Consider the following 16,289-nt stretch of genomic DNA (forward strand, 5'->3'; position numbering starts at 1 on the left):
CCCCCACCACAACGATCATTTGTAACCACCACCACAACTATCATTATAACCCCCCCCACCACCACAACTATCATTATAACCCCCCCCACCACCCCAACGATCATTATAACCCCCCCCACCATCACCCCAACGATCATTATAACCCCCCCCCACCATCACAACTATCATTATAACCCCCATCGCCACAACTATCATTATAACCCCCACCCCCACAACTATCATTATAACCCCCACCACCACAACCATCATTATAACCCCCACCACCACAACTATCATTATAACCCCCACCACCATCATCATCATCACCCCAGACATTCCATTCATCACCACAACCATTACCCCCATAAGGTCGACACCTGTTGTATTCGGCGCATGTGACAAACACAATGTAATCCTCCCCATCTCACCGGTATGACGTGTGCGCTGCATAGCGGAGAGAAGGCGCTGTGAGAAGACGAGAGGAGGTTGGCAGTAGAGGGTAGACTCTGGATGAAGGCGCAAGAAGGGGACAGCTGTCTGTGTCTCTCAGTAGGACAGTCACCTGTCTGCCAGCCCTCCGCCGTCACCTTACACCTGGAACAGGAACATTTCAATTGACCAATTAGACGTCACGTTACACCTTGAGAATTATACACACAATATCAGTTAGTAGGTAGGTCCGTTTAAATGATGTAGTGAAGATCAGGGATGGGCCAACGTGGCAGGATAATCACCTGAAACACTGCACCCGGTCTCCAACGCCAGTATAGACCCATCCTGCCCTGGCCAGGGTGCGCTCTGTTACCGCTGCAGCCGGGAAGAGGGCAAAGGTCGAGATACGGAACAGTTCTGAGGAGAAAATAATAATCACAACTTTATAAAAAGGTGAGTGTGTGTACGGTGTGTGTACAGCGTGTCTGTAAGGTGAGTGTGTGTCAGGTGAGTGTGTGTACGGTGTGTAAGGTAGGTGAAAGCTTTATAATGTAAAACTATACAGTGTATAATAACAGAGGTCAGGTGGTACACTACAAAGTATTCAGGCCCCTTGATTCTTTCTACTGTGTTACAGCCTTATTCTAAAATGGATTCAATTAAAATGTTTTCCTCATCAATCTACACACAACACCCCATAATGACAAAGCGAACACAGGTGAATATTTTTTTGCACATTTATTAAAAATAAAAAACAGAAATACCTTATTTACATAAGTATTCAGACCCTTTGCTATGAGACTCGAAATTGAGCTCAGGTGCATCCTGTTTACATTGATCACCCTTGAGATGTTTCTACAACTTGGAGTCCACCTATGGTAAATTCAATTGATCGGACATGATTTGGAAAGGCACACACATGTCTATATAAGGTCCCAACGTTGACAGTGCATGTAAGAGCCAAAACCAAGCCATGAGGTCGAAGGAATTGTCTGTAGAGCTCCGAGACAGGATTGTGTCGAGGCACAGATCTGGGGAAGGGTACCAAAAAAAATCTGCAGCATTGAAGGTCCCCAAGAACACATTGGCCTCCATCATTCTTAAATGGAAGAAGTTTGGAACCACCAAGACTCTTCCTAGAGCTGGCTGCCTGGTCAAACTGAGCAATCTGGGGAGAAGGGCCTTGGTCCGGGAGGTCACCAAGAACTAGATGGTCACTCTGACAGAGCTCCAGAGCTCCTCTGTGGAGATGGGAGAACCTTCCAAAAGGACAACCATCTCTACAGCACTCCACCAATCAGGTCTTTATGGTAGAGTGACCAGAAATAAGCCACTCCTCAGCAAAAAGACACGACAGCCCACTTGGAGTTTCCCAAAAGGCACCTAAAGGACTCTCAGACCATAATGAAACCAATATTGAATTGTTTGGCTTGAATGTCAAGCTTCACAACTGGAAGAAACCAGGCACCATTCCCTACGGTGAAGCATGGTGGTGGCAGCATCATGCTGTGGCCATGGTTTTCAGGGACTGGGAGACTAGTCAGGATCGAGGGAAAGATGAACAGAGATATCCTTGATGGGTAGAGAAAACCTACTCCAGAGAGCTCAGGACCTCAGAATGGGGTGAAGGTTCATCTTTCAACAGGACAACGACCCTAAGCACACTGCCAAGACAACGCAGGAGTGGCTTCAGGACAAGTCTCAATGTCCTTCATTAGCTGAGCCAGAGCCCGGATTTGAATCCGATCTAACATCTCTGGGACCTGAAGATACCTGTACAGCAACGCTCCCCATCCAACCTGACAGAGCTTGAGAGGATCTGCAGAGAAGAAGGAGAGAAACTCCCCAAATACTGGTGCACCAAGCTTCATACCCAAGAAGATAAGGCAGTAATCGCTGCCGAAGGTGCTTCAACAAAGTCCTGAGTAAAGGGTCTAAATAATTAGTGTGGCATGCCATTCATTTTCTAATAAAAGCTGAGTACTGGGGTATTGTCCAGACAAAGATTTTTAGTGTAGCAATATTAAGTTTTATGAAATTAAATCAGATGTGAAAAATAGACTGTGCAAAAATGTGGGCACCCTTGTCATTCTGTTGATTTGAATACCTGTAACTATTTAGCACTGATTAATTGGAACACACAATTGGTTTGGTGAGCCCATTAAGCCTTGAACTTCATAGACAAGTGCATCCAATCATGAGAAAAGGTATTTAAGGTGGTCAATTGCAAGTTGTTGTTCTCTTTGACTCTCCTCTGAAGAGTGGCAACATGGGGGCCTGAAAACAACTCTCACATGACCTGAAAACAAAGATTGTTCAACATTATGGTTTAGAGGAAGGCTACAAGAAGCTGCCGCAGAGATTTAAACTGTCAGTGTCCACTGTGAGGAACATAGTGAGGAAATGGAAGACCACAGGCACAGTTCTTGTTAAGGCCAGAAGTGGCAGGCCAAGTAAAATAATCGGAGAGGCAAAGGCGAAGGATGGTGAGAACGGTCAAAAACAGCCCACAGACCACCTCCAAAGACCTACAACATTATCTTGCTGCAGATGGTGTCACTGTGCATCGTTCAACAATTCAGCGGACTTTGCACAAGGAGAAGCTGTATGGGAGAGTGATGCGGGAGAAGCGTTTTTTGCACACACGCCACAAACAGAGTTGCTTGAGGTATGCAAACGCACATTTGGACAAGCCAGCTTCATTTTGGAATAAGGTGCTGTGGACTGATGAAACAAAGATTGAGTTATTTGTTCATAACAAGGGACGTTATGCATGGCGGCAAATGAACACAGCGTTCCAAGAAAAACACTAGCAGCAAAGGGGGGACCAACTCCATATTAATGACTTCCCAGAGAGTGGAGGCTGTTATAGCAGCAAAGGGGGGACCAACTCCATATTAATGACTTCCCAGAAGAGAGGAGGCTGTTATAGCAGCAAAGGGGGGGACCAACCCCATATTAATGACTTCACAGAAGAGTGGAGGCTGTTATAGCAGCAAAGGGGGGGACCAACTCCATATTAATGACTTCGCAGAAGAGTGGAGGCTGTTATAGCAGCAAAGGGGGGTCCAACTCCATATTAATGACTTCACAGAAGAGTGGAGGCTGTTATAGCAGCAAAGGAGGGACCAACTCCATATTAATGCCTTCCCAGAAGAGTGGAGGCTGTTATAGCAGCAAAGGGGGGGGGGTCCAACTCCATATTAATGACTTCCCAGAAGAGTGGAGGCTGTTATAGCAGCAAAGGAGGGACCAACTCCATATTAATGACTTCCCTGAAGAGTGGAGGCTGTTATAGCAGCAAAGGAGGGACCAACTCCATATTAATGACTTCCCAGAAGAGTGGAGGCTGTTATAGCAGCAAAGGGGGGACCAACTCCATATTAATGCCTTCCCAGAAGAGAGGAGGCTGTTATAGCAGCAAAGGGGGACCAACTCCATATTAATGACTTCCCAGAAGAGTGGAGGCTGTTATAGCAGCAAAGGGGGGACCAACTCCATATTAATGACTTCCCAGAAGAGTGGAGGCTGTTATAGCAGCAGAAGGGGGGGACCAACTCCATATTAATGACTTCCCAGAAGAGTGGAGGCTGTTATAGCAGCAAAGGGGGGACCAACTCCATATTAATGACTTCCCAGAAGAGTGGAGGCTGTTATAGCAGCAAAGGGGGGGACCAACTCCATATTAATGACTTCCCAGAAGAGTGGAGGCTGTTATAGCAGCAAAGGGGGACCAACTCCATATTAATGACTTCCCAGAAGAGTGGAGGCTGTTATAGCAGCAGAAGGGGGACCAACTCCATATTAATGACTTCCCAGAAGAGTGGAGGCTGTTATAGCAGCAAAGGGGGGGCCAACTCCATATTATTGCCATGAATTTGGAATGAGATGTTTAACTAGCAGGTGTCCACATACTTTTTTCATTTTTTGCGACCCGGGTCTTTTTTTTGTTGTGTTCAAGTGTTTGTTAGTATTATTTTTAAGAAAGGTAAAGTACACAAAACAGGTACGCCTAGACAGAGGAAAAAGTGACCAGACGAACAAGACAAAACAGTTCCCATCCCACCCACAGGAATTCCCCAAGCCTAAGTTAGATTAGTGGTTCACAATAGCAGTCTTTTGACAGAGTCATACGTTGATGAGAACAAATATGTTTCAGTCACTAGTCCCATGCGTCATACAGACATTTCCATGTTTCTAATGTCCACTGCTGTCAGCTTCAAAAGAATGAGGCGCCTGCCAACGTTAATCCAGACAGACAATTTGTATTTTACTTTAAAATTTTTATTTTAAAATAGGCAAGTCAGTTAACAACAAATTCTTATTTACAATGACGGCCTACCGTGTCGGAGGAAACACCGTTCACCTGACGACCGAGGTCAGCCTGCAGGCGCCCGGTCCTCCACAAGGAGTCGCTAGAGCGCGATGAGCCAAGTAAAGCCCCCCCGGCCAAAACCTCCCCTCACCCGGACGACGCTGGGCAAATTGTGCGCCACCCTAAGGGACTCCCGATCACGGCCAGTTGTGATACAGCCAGGGATCGAACCAGGGTCTGTAGCGACCCCTCTAGCACTGCGATACAGTGCCTTAGACCGCTGCGCCATTCCCTAGTCCATGCTGATGACAAGCATACCCATAACATGATGCAGCCACCATGATGCTTGACAATATGAAGAGTGGTACTCAGTGATGTGTTGTTGGATTTTCCCCAAAACATAACGCTTTGTATTCAGGACATAAAGTTGATTAATTTGGCACATTTTTTGCAGTTTTTCTTCAGTGTCTTGTTGCAAACAAAATGCATGTTTTGGAATATATTTATTCTGTACAGGATTCCTTGTGTCTAACGTGTCTGTGTGAGGCCTACCTGAGGAGTTGTCATACTGCAAGGTGTGTCTAACGTGTCTGTGTGAGGCCTACCTGAGGAGTTGTCATACTGCAGGTCAACTGGGGCTCCGTTTCGACACAAACCAATGAGGAACGGGCTGTTCTGGAGATGGACCAGGGTGTCCATTTACAAAGAGGGTAGACAGTCTAGATAGACAGCCTAGAATCTAGATATACAGATATTAGAGTCTAGATTTAGCTTCTAGATGGAGTTTTTTGATGAAGAGTTTGTAGAATTAGAGAAAAGAAAGGGCCATTCTCCTCAGGGAGAGAGGGATGAGTAACCCAGGGGGAACACACACACACACACACACACACACACACAAGTGATTGATGGAAACAGTATGCGTTTCCCGTCATCTCACACATCAGCCTGGAAATGAAACCGAAGGTTTCAGAACTGATCTGACTAACAACCTAAAGAAGAGAAACTGCCAACCTTCTGTCATAATATATCACAATATGCCAGAACACCTTCTGTCATAATATATCACAATATGCCAGAACACCTTCTGTCATAATATATCACAATATGCCAGAACACCTTCTGTCATAATAATAATAATATATCACAATATGCCAGAACACCTTCTGTCATAATATATCACAATATGACAGAACACCTTCTGTCATAATAATAATATATCACAATATGCCAGAACACCTTCTGTCATAATAATAATATATCACAATATGCCAGAACACCTTCTGTTATAATAATAATATATCACAATATGCCAGAACACCTTCTGTTATAATAATAATAATATATCACAATATGCCAGAACACCTTCTGTCATAATAATAATAATATATCACAATATGCCAGAACACCTTCTGTCATAATAATAATAATATATCACAATATGACAGAACACCTTCTGTTATAATAATAATATATCACAATATGCCAGAACACCTTCTGTCATAATAATAATATATCACAATATGACAGAACACCTTCTGTCATAATAATACCACAATATGCCAGAACACCTTATAATAATATATGATATGCCATTTAGCAGATGATTTTATAAAAAGCAAGTAGTCAGTCATGTCTGAGCCACAGAGAAGTGTCTGTCTGCCTGCCTGTAACAACCAGACTAGGCCACACTACTCTGTCCGCTTGGTGAATATGAACAGAACACACACACACACACACACAGCCCTGGGTATGGCTGGTCAACCCTCTCCCCCTGATTGGAACACCCCTCCTGGGGTTGTTTACGTCTCCATGGCAGCAGAGATTAACCAGAACAAGAAATAACTCTTGTCTGAGAGAAAGGTTTAAATGGGAGAATAAAAGTTGTCCTCCTTTATTGCATAAATGTCGATAACACCTGTAGGGGAGACAGAAATATCACATTAGTAGAATGTTATAGTAGTAGTATTTATTAGGATCAACAATTAGCTGGTGCAGAGGCAGCGGCTACACTTCCTGGATCCAAATTACAGCTAAATTACATACAACTAATTCCATATTTAGACAACAGCAGGTGTGGCGGCTTGTAGGGGAGAGACAGAGGAACATCGCATTAATAGAATGTGTCCTACTGGTTGATTTCCCCTGTAATTAATGCATTACATAGCTACGTGGTTCAACATATTCAGACGACAGCAGGTGTGGCAGGTTCAGGACTTCCTGTTTTTGAATTGGAGGAAATGAATCGGTCCTAGACAAGGACATATAGCTACACAGTGACGATTTTATCATACCATTAATGTAGTGTTTCCTCAGACCAGGTATAATGTTGCCTACACGCACACACCGCGTATATTTTAAAATAGGTTGAAATATAGCAGGCTGACTTGCTACAGTGGTAGTCAGCTAGCTAGCTAGCTCAGTCAAGTTAGGCTAAAATGGCATTGTATTATATGGAGCACGAAGTCATATTGCTTTATTCAACGAGTTAATTTCCCCTCCAGTACAACCTTTAGGATCTGCTGTGATTTCACATTGTAAATGTGGTGCAGAAAACACGTATTAATTGTCTGAGATGGTGAAACTTTTTAAAACGAGAGTTAGCTAACTATAGCTAGCTGACGTTAGCTGGTGTTGTCTGTGTAGCTAAATGGCGTTGTTGTTATCCATAACTGCTAACTAGCTACGTGGTTACAGGGGACAATATGTCAATATTACAGTCACAACAGAGCCAGGTGGGGAACCCTGTCTGAATACTGGTTCAATACTACTGTTAAATCCCTGTCCTGCTGGCGTTAGACCAGTGACTCACCCTCCAGAAATACCTCAAAGGCGAGTCTGTGGAAATCCCCTTCTGCGGTCTGTCTGCTATTCAGCTGTCACTTCCCACTAACTGTGATGACGACGACCGAGAACCGAGAAGAAACCAAGTACTACATTCCACGGTCTATAGTCCCCTATTCGGAAAGAAACATCAATGTGATAAACTATTAGTTATCATGATTATTCCGTCCATAATGACAGGCCATTTCATAGCAAAACGAAATAACATAACACATGTCATATTTCCTTCTATAATTAATATCACATGTTTTTGAACATAATTAATTACAAAATCAAACAACATTTTAATTTCAACAAGTTATACACACCAAGTTGTTTAAAATGTACAGTAGGCGAGGCAACAACAGCCATTATAGGAAATGTATGCTTGTCCATTAATGGACATTGTTGGTTTTAATTTAGATCACATGATCGATAATTTTATGGTGTGAATATGAACATGACAACAGAGTAATAAAATGGTTAACTTACCTTTGTCCAACAGTTTGCAGGCAGATCACAGGGAGGAAGTATAACTAAACTTTACAGCAGCCTAACCAGAAATACTACATGTGGAACCGTATATCTATGAGTCGACTCGCCTACACACAAGGCGAAATATGAGTCGACTCGCCTACACACAAGGGGAAATTTGCAACGTATCTCGTGGGTGGTGTAGTCAAATATGGCGTGAATGTGTTATAGTGTAACATCTGCAAAGTTATTGCATTAAACTTTTGATCGACGTTACCCTCATAGTCAACGGCCAGTTTACCAGTTGATGTTTTCCCAGTGGTGGGAAAAGTACCCACTTGTCATACTGTAGTAAAAGTAAAGATACCCTAATAGAAAGTTACTCCAGTAAAAGTGAAAGTTACCCAGTAAAATACTACCGGAGTAAAAGTCTAAAATGATTTGGTTTTAAATGTACTTAAGTACAAAAAGTAAATGGAATTGCTAAAATATACTTAAAAGTATACATGGATTTTCCTGTATTATTATTGTTATTATTATTTACTGATAAATCAAATTGTATTTGTCACATCTGCCAAATACAACAGGTGTAAACCTTACTTACAAGCCCTTAACCAACAATGCAGTTTTAAGATTATTTTTTTGCCAGAGGTACATGATAAAATTGATACAACTATTGTGAGGGCTGTCTTTTTAGACTTCAGTGTGGCTTTTGACATTATTGACCATAGTCTGCTGCTGGAAAAACATGTGTGTTATGGCTTTACACCCCCTGCTATAATGTGTTATGGCTTTACACCCCCTGCTATAATGTGTTATGGCTTTACACCCCCTGCTATAATGTGTTATGTCTTTACACCCCCTGCTATAATGTGTTATGGCTTTACACCCCCTGCTATAATGTGTTATGGCTTTACACCCCCTGCTATAATGTGTTATGTCTTTACACCCCCTGCTATAATGTGTTATGGCTTTACACCCCCTGCTATAATGTGTTATGGCTTTACACCCCCTGCTATAATGTGTTATGGCTTTACACCCCCTGCTATAATGTGTTATGGCTTTACACCCCCTGCTATAATGTGTTATGGCTTTACACCCCCTGCTATAATGTGGATAAAGAGTTACCTGTCTAACAGAACATAGAGGGTGTTCTTTAATAGAAGCCTCTCCAACATAATCCAGGTAGAATCAGGAATTCCCCAGGGCAGCTGTCTAGGCCCCTTACTCATTTCAATCGTTACTAACGATATGCCACTGGCTTTGAGTAAATCCAGAGTTTCTATGTATGCGGATGACTCAACACTATACTCGTCAACAACTGCAACACTTAAAGAGTTGCAGTTCGTTTCAGGGTGGGTGGCAAGGAATAAATTAGCCCTAAATATTTCTAAATCTAAAAGCATTGTATTTGCACAAATCATTCACTAAACCTTGTCGTGGAGAATTGTTTCAGAAATATAACACTCCTACAAGAACTTGTGAATGCAATATAGACTTTAATACAAAGTAGCAAAGCCGAACCCCTCCATGGAAGGACCCTATCACAAACGTAACAGGGGGAGCCCCTCCATGGAAAGAGACTAAATTCTCATATTACAGAGTCCTGCCTTTATAGGATTCTGTCTTTGCATAACGTATAGAGTCCCCTCCCTCTATACGTATAGAGTCCCCTCCCTCTGTATGTATAGAGTCCCCTCTCTCTATATGTATAGAGTCCCCTCCCTCTATATGTATAGAGTCCCCTCCCTCTATATGTATAGTCCCCTCCCTCTGTATGTATAGAGTCCCCTCCCTCTATATGCATAGAGTCCCCTCCCTCTATATGCATAGAGTCCCTGCCCTTTTGTTATTGCTCTCTTTAGCTGTAAGAGACTTGCTCTGTAGAGGTGGATTTTTAGAAGTAGAATCTTGAATTGTTTGGGCACAGACCTGGATAGTAAGACAGAACTCTGCAGGCTATCTCTGCAGTAGATTGCAACTCCTCCCCCTTTGGCAGTTCTATCTTGTCGGAAAATGTTATAGTTAGGGATGGAGATTTCTTTCATATTTATATCTAAAAATCGGAGTTGAGGCAAGACGCTACTGTCTCACTTGGCAAAAAGCCTGAGAAAATGCAGAGCGCCATATTCATATGAATTACTATGAAAATTACAATAAAATCAAACTTTCATTAAATCACACATGAAAGATACCAAATTAAAGCTACACTGGTTGCGAATCCAGCCGTGGCAGAATTCAAATAGGCGTTTCGGCGAAAGCATACAATGCTATTATCTGAGTATAGCACCATAGTAAACAAAGAGAGATAAGCATATTTCAAACCTGCAGGCGTGACACAAAACGCAGAAATAAAAATATAATTCATGCCTTACCTTTGACGAGCTTCTGTTGTTGGCACTCCAATATGTCCCATAAACATCACAATGGTCCTTTTGTTCGATTAATTCCGTTGATATATATCCCAAATTTTTGGCGTGTTTGATCCAGAAAAACACAGGTTCCAACTTGCTCAAATGTGATGACAAAATATCTCAAAGGTTACCTGTAAACTTTGCCAAAAAATGTCAAACTACCTATGTAATACAACTTTAGGTATTTTTTAACGTTAATAAACGATAAAATGGAAGCAGGGATGATATGTGTTCAATACAGGATTAAAACGATATGTAGCATGCCTTCTGTTTGATTGAAGCGCATGTCCAGGACACCTGGAGTGCCTCGACTTCAAGATGGCCGTATTTCTTCATTACACAAAGGAATAGCCTCAACCTATTTCTCACGACTGTTGACATCCAGTGGAAGCCGTAGGAACTGCAAGCAAGTCGCTTAGAAATCTGGTTTCCCAATGAAACCTCTTGAAGAGACAGTAACCTCAAAAAAAAAGAAATTCTGAATGGTTTGTCCTCGGGGTTTCGCCTGCTAAATAAGTTCTGTTATACTCACAGACATGATTCAAACAGTTTTAGAAACGTCAGAGTGTTTTCTATCCAAATCTACTAATAATATGCATATCTTATCTCCTGGGGATGAGTAACTGGCAGTTGAATTTGGGTATGCTTTTCATCCAAACGTGAAAATGCTGCCTCCTACCCTAGAGAAGTTAAGAACAAATTCTTACTTACAATGACTCCCTACCAAAAGGCAAAATGCCTCCTGCAGGGACGGGGGCTGGGAATAGAAATAAAAAAATAAAAGTAAAATATAGGACAAAACACACATCACGACAAGAGAGACACCACAACACTACATAATGAGAGACCTAAGACAACAACATAGCATGGTAGCAACACAACATGACAACAACATGGTAGCAACACAACATGACAACAACATGGTAGCAACACAACATGGTAACAACATGGTAGCAACACAACATAACAGCAACATGGTAGCAACACAACATGACAACAACATGGTAGCAACACAACAGGACAACAACATGGTAGCAACACAACATGACAACAACATGGTAGCAACACAACATGACAACAACATGGTAGCAACACAACATGACAACAACATGGTAGCAACACAACATGACAACAACATGGTAGCAACACAACATAGCAGCAGCACAGCATGGTAGCAGCACAAAACATGGTACAAACATTATTGGTCACAGACAACAGCACAAAGGGCAAGAAGGTAGAGACAACAATACATCACGTGAAGCAGCCACAACTGTCAGTAAGAGTGTCCATGATTGAGTCTTTGAATGAAGAGATGGAGATAAAACTGTCCAGGTTGGAGACCTCTGGTGGAATGTCTTGTGGGGTATGTATGGGTGTCTGAGCTGTGTGCTAGTAGTTTAAACAGACCTCTGGTGGCATGTCTTGTGGGGTATGCATGGGTGTCTGAGCTGTGTGTTAGTAGTTTAAACAGACCTCTGGTGGCATGTCTTGTGGGGTATGCATGGGTGTCTGAGCTGTGTGTTAGTAGTTTAAACAGACCTCTGGTGGCATGTCTTGTGGGGTATGCATGGGTGTCTGAGCTGTGTGTTAGTAGTTTAAACAGACCTCTGGTGGCATGTCTTGTGGGGTATGCATGGCTGTCTGAGCTGTGTGCTAGTAGTTTAAACAGACTGCTCTTTATTATGGACAGACTTCTCCACATCTTAGCTACTGTTGTATCAATATGTTTTGACCATGACAGTTTACAATCTAGGGTTACTCCAAGCAGTTTAGTCACCTCAATTTGCTCAAATTTCCACAAGATTTATTACAAGATTTAGTTGAGGTTTAGGGTTTAGTGAATGTTTTTGTTCCAAATACTGTCACGCCCTGACCCGAGAGAGCTTTTTATGTCTCTATTTTGGTTTGGTCAGGGTGGGATTTGGGTGGGCATTCTATGTTCATTTTTCTATGTGTTGTATTTCTTTGTTTTGGCCGGGTATGGTTCTCAATCAGGGACAGCTGTCTATCGTTGTCTCTGATTGGGAACCATACTTAGGTAGCATTTTGCGGGTAGTTATTATTTTCTGTTTAGTGTTTTCTGCACCTGACAGGACTGTTTCGGTTTCGTTTCTCACTTTGTCATTTTGTTCTAGTGTTCAGTGTAAATAAAAATCATGAACACTTACCACGCTGCGCTTTGGTCCGATCCTTCTTCATGCAACGATGACCGTTACAAATACAATGCTTTTAGTTTTGGAAAAACTTAGGACTAACTTATTCCTTATCACCCGTTCTGAAAATAACTGCAGCTCTTTGTTAAGTGTTGCAGTCATTTCAGTCTCTGTAGAAGCTGACGTGTTGAGTCATCCGCATACATAGACACTCTGGCTTTACTCAATGTCAGTGGCATGTCGTTAGTAAAGATTGAAAAAAGTAAGAGGCCTAGACAGCTGCTGTAACGGTTGCTCTCCTCCTCTTCGTCTGAAGAGGAGGAGTAGGGATCGGACCAAAACGCAGCGTTGTATGAAGACATAAAGAATTTATTAAACAAGACGAACACTGACACGAAATACACTTGAATAACTACAAAACAACAAAACGACGTAGACAGACCTGAACATGTGAACTTACAATATAACACGAAGAACGCACGAACAGGAACAGACTAAACAAACGAAACAGTCCCGTGTGGTACATAAACAGACACAGCGACAATCACCCACAAACAAACAGTGAGAACAGCCTACCTTAATATGGTTCTCAATCAGAGGAAACGTCAAACACCTGCCCCTAATTGAGAACCATATCAGGCAACACATTTAACCCAACATAGAAACACATAACATAGACTACCCACCCAGCTCACATCCTGACCAACTAAACAAAGTTTAAACAAAGGAAAATAAGGTCAGGAACGTGACAGCTGCCCTGGGGAATGCCTGATCCTACCTGGATTATGTACCATTCCATTAAAGAACACCCTCTGTGTTCTGTTAGACAGGTAACTCTTTATCCACAATATAGCAGGGGGTGTAAAGCCATAACACAATATAGCAGGGGGTGTAAAGCCATAACACATTATAGCAGGGGGTGTAAAGCCACAACACATTATAGCAGGGGGTGTAAATCCATAACACATACGTTTTTCCAGTAGCAGACTATGATCGATAATGTCAAAGCCGCACTGAAGTCTAACAAAACAGCCCCCACAATCTTTTTATCATCAATTTCTCTCAGGCAATCATCCGTCATTTGTGTAAGTCCTGTGCTTGTTGAGTGTCCTTCTCCATAAGCGTGCTGAAAGTCTATTGTAAATTTATTTACTCTAAAATATCTGGTCGAACACAATTCTTTCCAAAAGTTTACTAAGGTTTCGTAACAGGTTGATTGGTCGGCTATTTGAGCCAGTAAAGGGGGCTTTACTAATCTTAGGTAGCGGAATGACTGTCAGTTGTTACAGTAAGAAGTGGTTTAGTGTTTAACCATGTTAAGTTGATTCAGTAAGAAGTGGTTTAGTGTTTAACCATGTTAAGTTGATTCAGTAAGAAGTGGTTTAGTGTTTAACCATGTTAAGTTGATTCAGTAAGAAGTGGTTTAGTGTTTAACCATGTTAAGTTGATTCAGTAAGAAGTGGTTTAGTGTTTAACCATGTTAAGTTGATTCAGTAAGAAGTGGTTTAGTGTTTAACCATGTTAAGTTGATTCAGTAAGTAGTGGTTTAGTGTTTAACCATGTTAAGTTGATACAGTAAGAAGTGGTTTAGTGTTTAACCATGTTAAGTTGATTCAGTAGGAAGTGGTTTAGTGTTTAACCATGTTAAGTTGATTCAGTAAGAAGTGGTTTAGTGTTTAACCATGTTAAGTTGATTCAGTAAGAAGTGGTTTAGTGTTTAACCATGTTAAGTTGATACAGTAAGAAGTGGTTTAGTGTTTAACCATGTTAAGTTGATTCAGTAGGAAGTGGTTTAGTGTTTAACCATGTTAAGTTGATTCAGTAAGAAGTGGTTTAGTGTTTAACCATGTTAAGTTGATTCAGTAAGAAGTGGTTTAGTGTTTAACCATGTTAAGTTGATTCAGTAAGAAGTGGTTTAGTGTTTAACCATGTTAAGTTGATTCAGTAAGAAGTGGTTTAGTGTTTAACCATGTTAAGTTGATTCAGTAAGAAGTGGTTTAGTGTTTAACCATGTTAAGTTGATTCAGTAAGAAGTGGTTTAGTGTTTAACCATGTTAAGTTGATTCAGTAAGAAGTGGTTTAGTGTTTAACCATGTTAAGTTGATACAGTAAGAAGTGGTTTAGTGTTTAACCATGTTAAGTTGATTCAGTAGGAAGTGGTTTAGTGTTTAACCATGTTAAGTTGATTCAGTAAGAAGTGGTTTAGTGTTTAACCATGTTAAGTTGATTCAGTAAGAAGTGGTTTAGTGTTTAACCATGTTAAGTTGATTCAGTAAGAAGTGGTTTAGTGTTTAACCATGTTAAGTTGATTCAGTAAGAAGTGGTTTAGTGTTTAACCATGTTAAGTTTATTCAGTAAGAAGTGGTTTAGTGTTTAACCATGTTAAGTTGATTCAGTAAGAAGTGGTTTAGTGTTTAACCATGTTAAGTTGATACAGTAAGAAGTGGTTTAGTGTTTAACCATGTTAAGTTGATACAGTAAGAAGTGGTTTAGTGTTTAACCATGTTAAGTTGATTCAGTAAGAAGTGGTTTAGTGTTTAACCATGTTAAGTTGATTCAGTAAGAAGTGGTTTAGTGTTTAACCATGTTAAGTTGATACAGTAAGAAGTGGTTTAGTGTTTAACCATGTTAAGTTGATACAGTAAGAAGTGGTTTAGTGTTTAACCATGTTAAGTTGATTCAGTAGGAAGTGGTTTAGTGTTTAACCATGTTAAGTTGATTCAGTAAGAAGTGGTTTAGTGTTTAACCATGTTAAGTTGATTCAGTAAGAAGTGGTTTAGTGTTTAACCATGTTAAGTTGATTCAGTAAGAAGTGGTTTAGTGTTTAACCATGTTAAGTTGATACAGTAAGAAGTGGTTTAGTGTTTAACCATGTTAAGTTGATACAGTAAGAAGTGGTTTAGTGTTTAACCATGTTAAGTTGATTCAGTAAGAAGTGGTTTAGTGTTTAACCATGTTAAGTTGATACAGTAAGAAGTGGTTTAGTGTTTAACCATGTTAAGTTGATACAGTAAGAAGTGGTTTAGTGTTTAACCATGTTAAGTTGATTCAGTAGGAAGTGGTTTAGTGTTTAACCATGTTAAGTTGATTCAGTAAGAAGTGGTTTAGTGTTTAACCATGTTAAGTTGATTCAGTAAGAAGTGGTTTAGTGTTTAACCATGTTAAGTTGATTCAGTAAGAAGTGGTTTAGTGTTTAACCATGTTAAGTTGATTCAGTAAGAAGTGGTTTAGTGTTTAACCATGTTAAGTTGATTCAGTAAGAAGTGGTTTAGTGTTTAACCATGTTAAGTTGATTCAGTAAGAAGTGGTTTAGTGTTTAACCATGTTAAGTTGATTCAGTAAGAAGTGGTTTAGTGTTTAACCATGTTAAGTTGATTCAGTAAGAAGTGGTTTAGTGTTTAACCATGTTAAGTTGATTCAGTAAGAAGTGGTTTAGTGTTTAACCATGTTAAGTTGATTCAGTAGGAAGTGGTTTAGTGTTTAACCATGTTAAGTTGATTCAGTAAGAAGTGGTTTAGTGTTTAACCATGTTAAGTTGATTCAGTAAGAAGTGGTTTAGTGTTTAACCATGTTAAGTTGATTCAGTAAGAAGTGGTTTAGTGTTTAACCATGTTAAGTTGATTCAGTAAGAAGTGGTTTAGTGTTTAACCATGTTAAGTTGATACAGTAAGAAGTGGTTTAGTGTTTAACCATGTTAAGTTG

At 40.7% G+C, this 16,289-nt stretch overlaps 2 protein-coding genes across 5 annotated transcripts in view; one reads left to right on the forward strand and one right to left on the reverse strand.

The window, feature by feature from the left end:
• birc2 (baculoviral IAP repeat containing 2) overlaps positions 1-8,145 on the reverse strand; it is a 63,386-nt gene extending 55,241 nt beyond the window's left edge. For 2 of the 4 annotated variants that reach the window (XM_055936905.1, XM_055936902.1), the window contains exons 1-5: positions 8,039-8,145; positions 7,536-7,680; positions 5,332-6,641; positions 714-828; positions 408-573 (exon numbers count right to left, since the gene is read on the reverse strand). In XM_055936905.1, coding sequence (XP_055792880.1) covers positions 408-573; positions 714-828; positions 5,332-5,425 — 375 coding nt within the window. In that variant the 5' untranslated portion in view covers positions 5,426-6,641; positions 7,536-7,680; positions 8,039-8,145. The remainder of the gene's footprint in view (positions 1-407; positions 574-713; positions 829-5,331; positions 6,642-7,535; positions 7,681-8,038) is intronic. The other 2 variants (XM_055936903.1, XM_055936904.1) reach the window with 2 other exon arrangements.
• c1qa (complement component 1, q subcomponent, A chain) overlaps positions 7,026-16,289 on the forward strand; it is a 35,050-nt gene continuing 25,786 nt past the window's right edge. The window contains exon 1 of the mRNA XM_055936906.1: positions 7,026-7,044. The gene's annotated coding sequence lies outside the window, so the exon portion shown is untranslated. The remainder of the gene's footprint in view (positions 7,045-16,289) is intronic.

Source organism: Salvelinus fontinalis, chromosome 10, assembly GCF_029448725.1.
Source record: "Salvelinus fontinalis isolate EN_2023a chromosome 10, ASM2944872v1, whole genome shotgun sequence".
NCBI lineage: Eukaryota > Metazoa > Chordata > Actinopteri > Salmoniformes > Salmonidae > Salvelinus > Salvelinus fontinalis.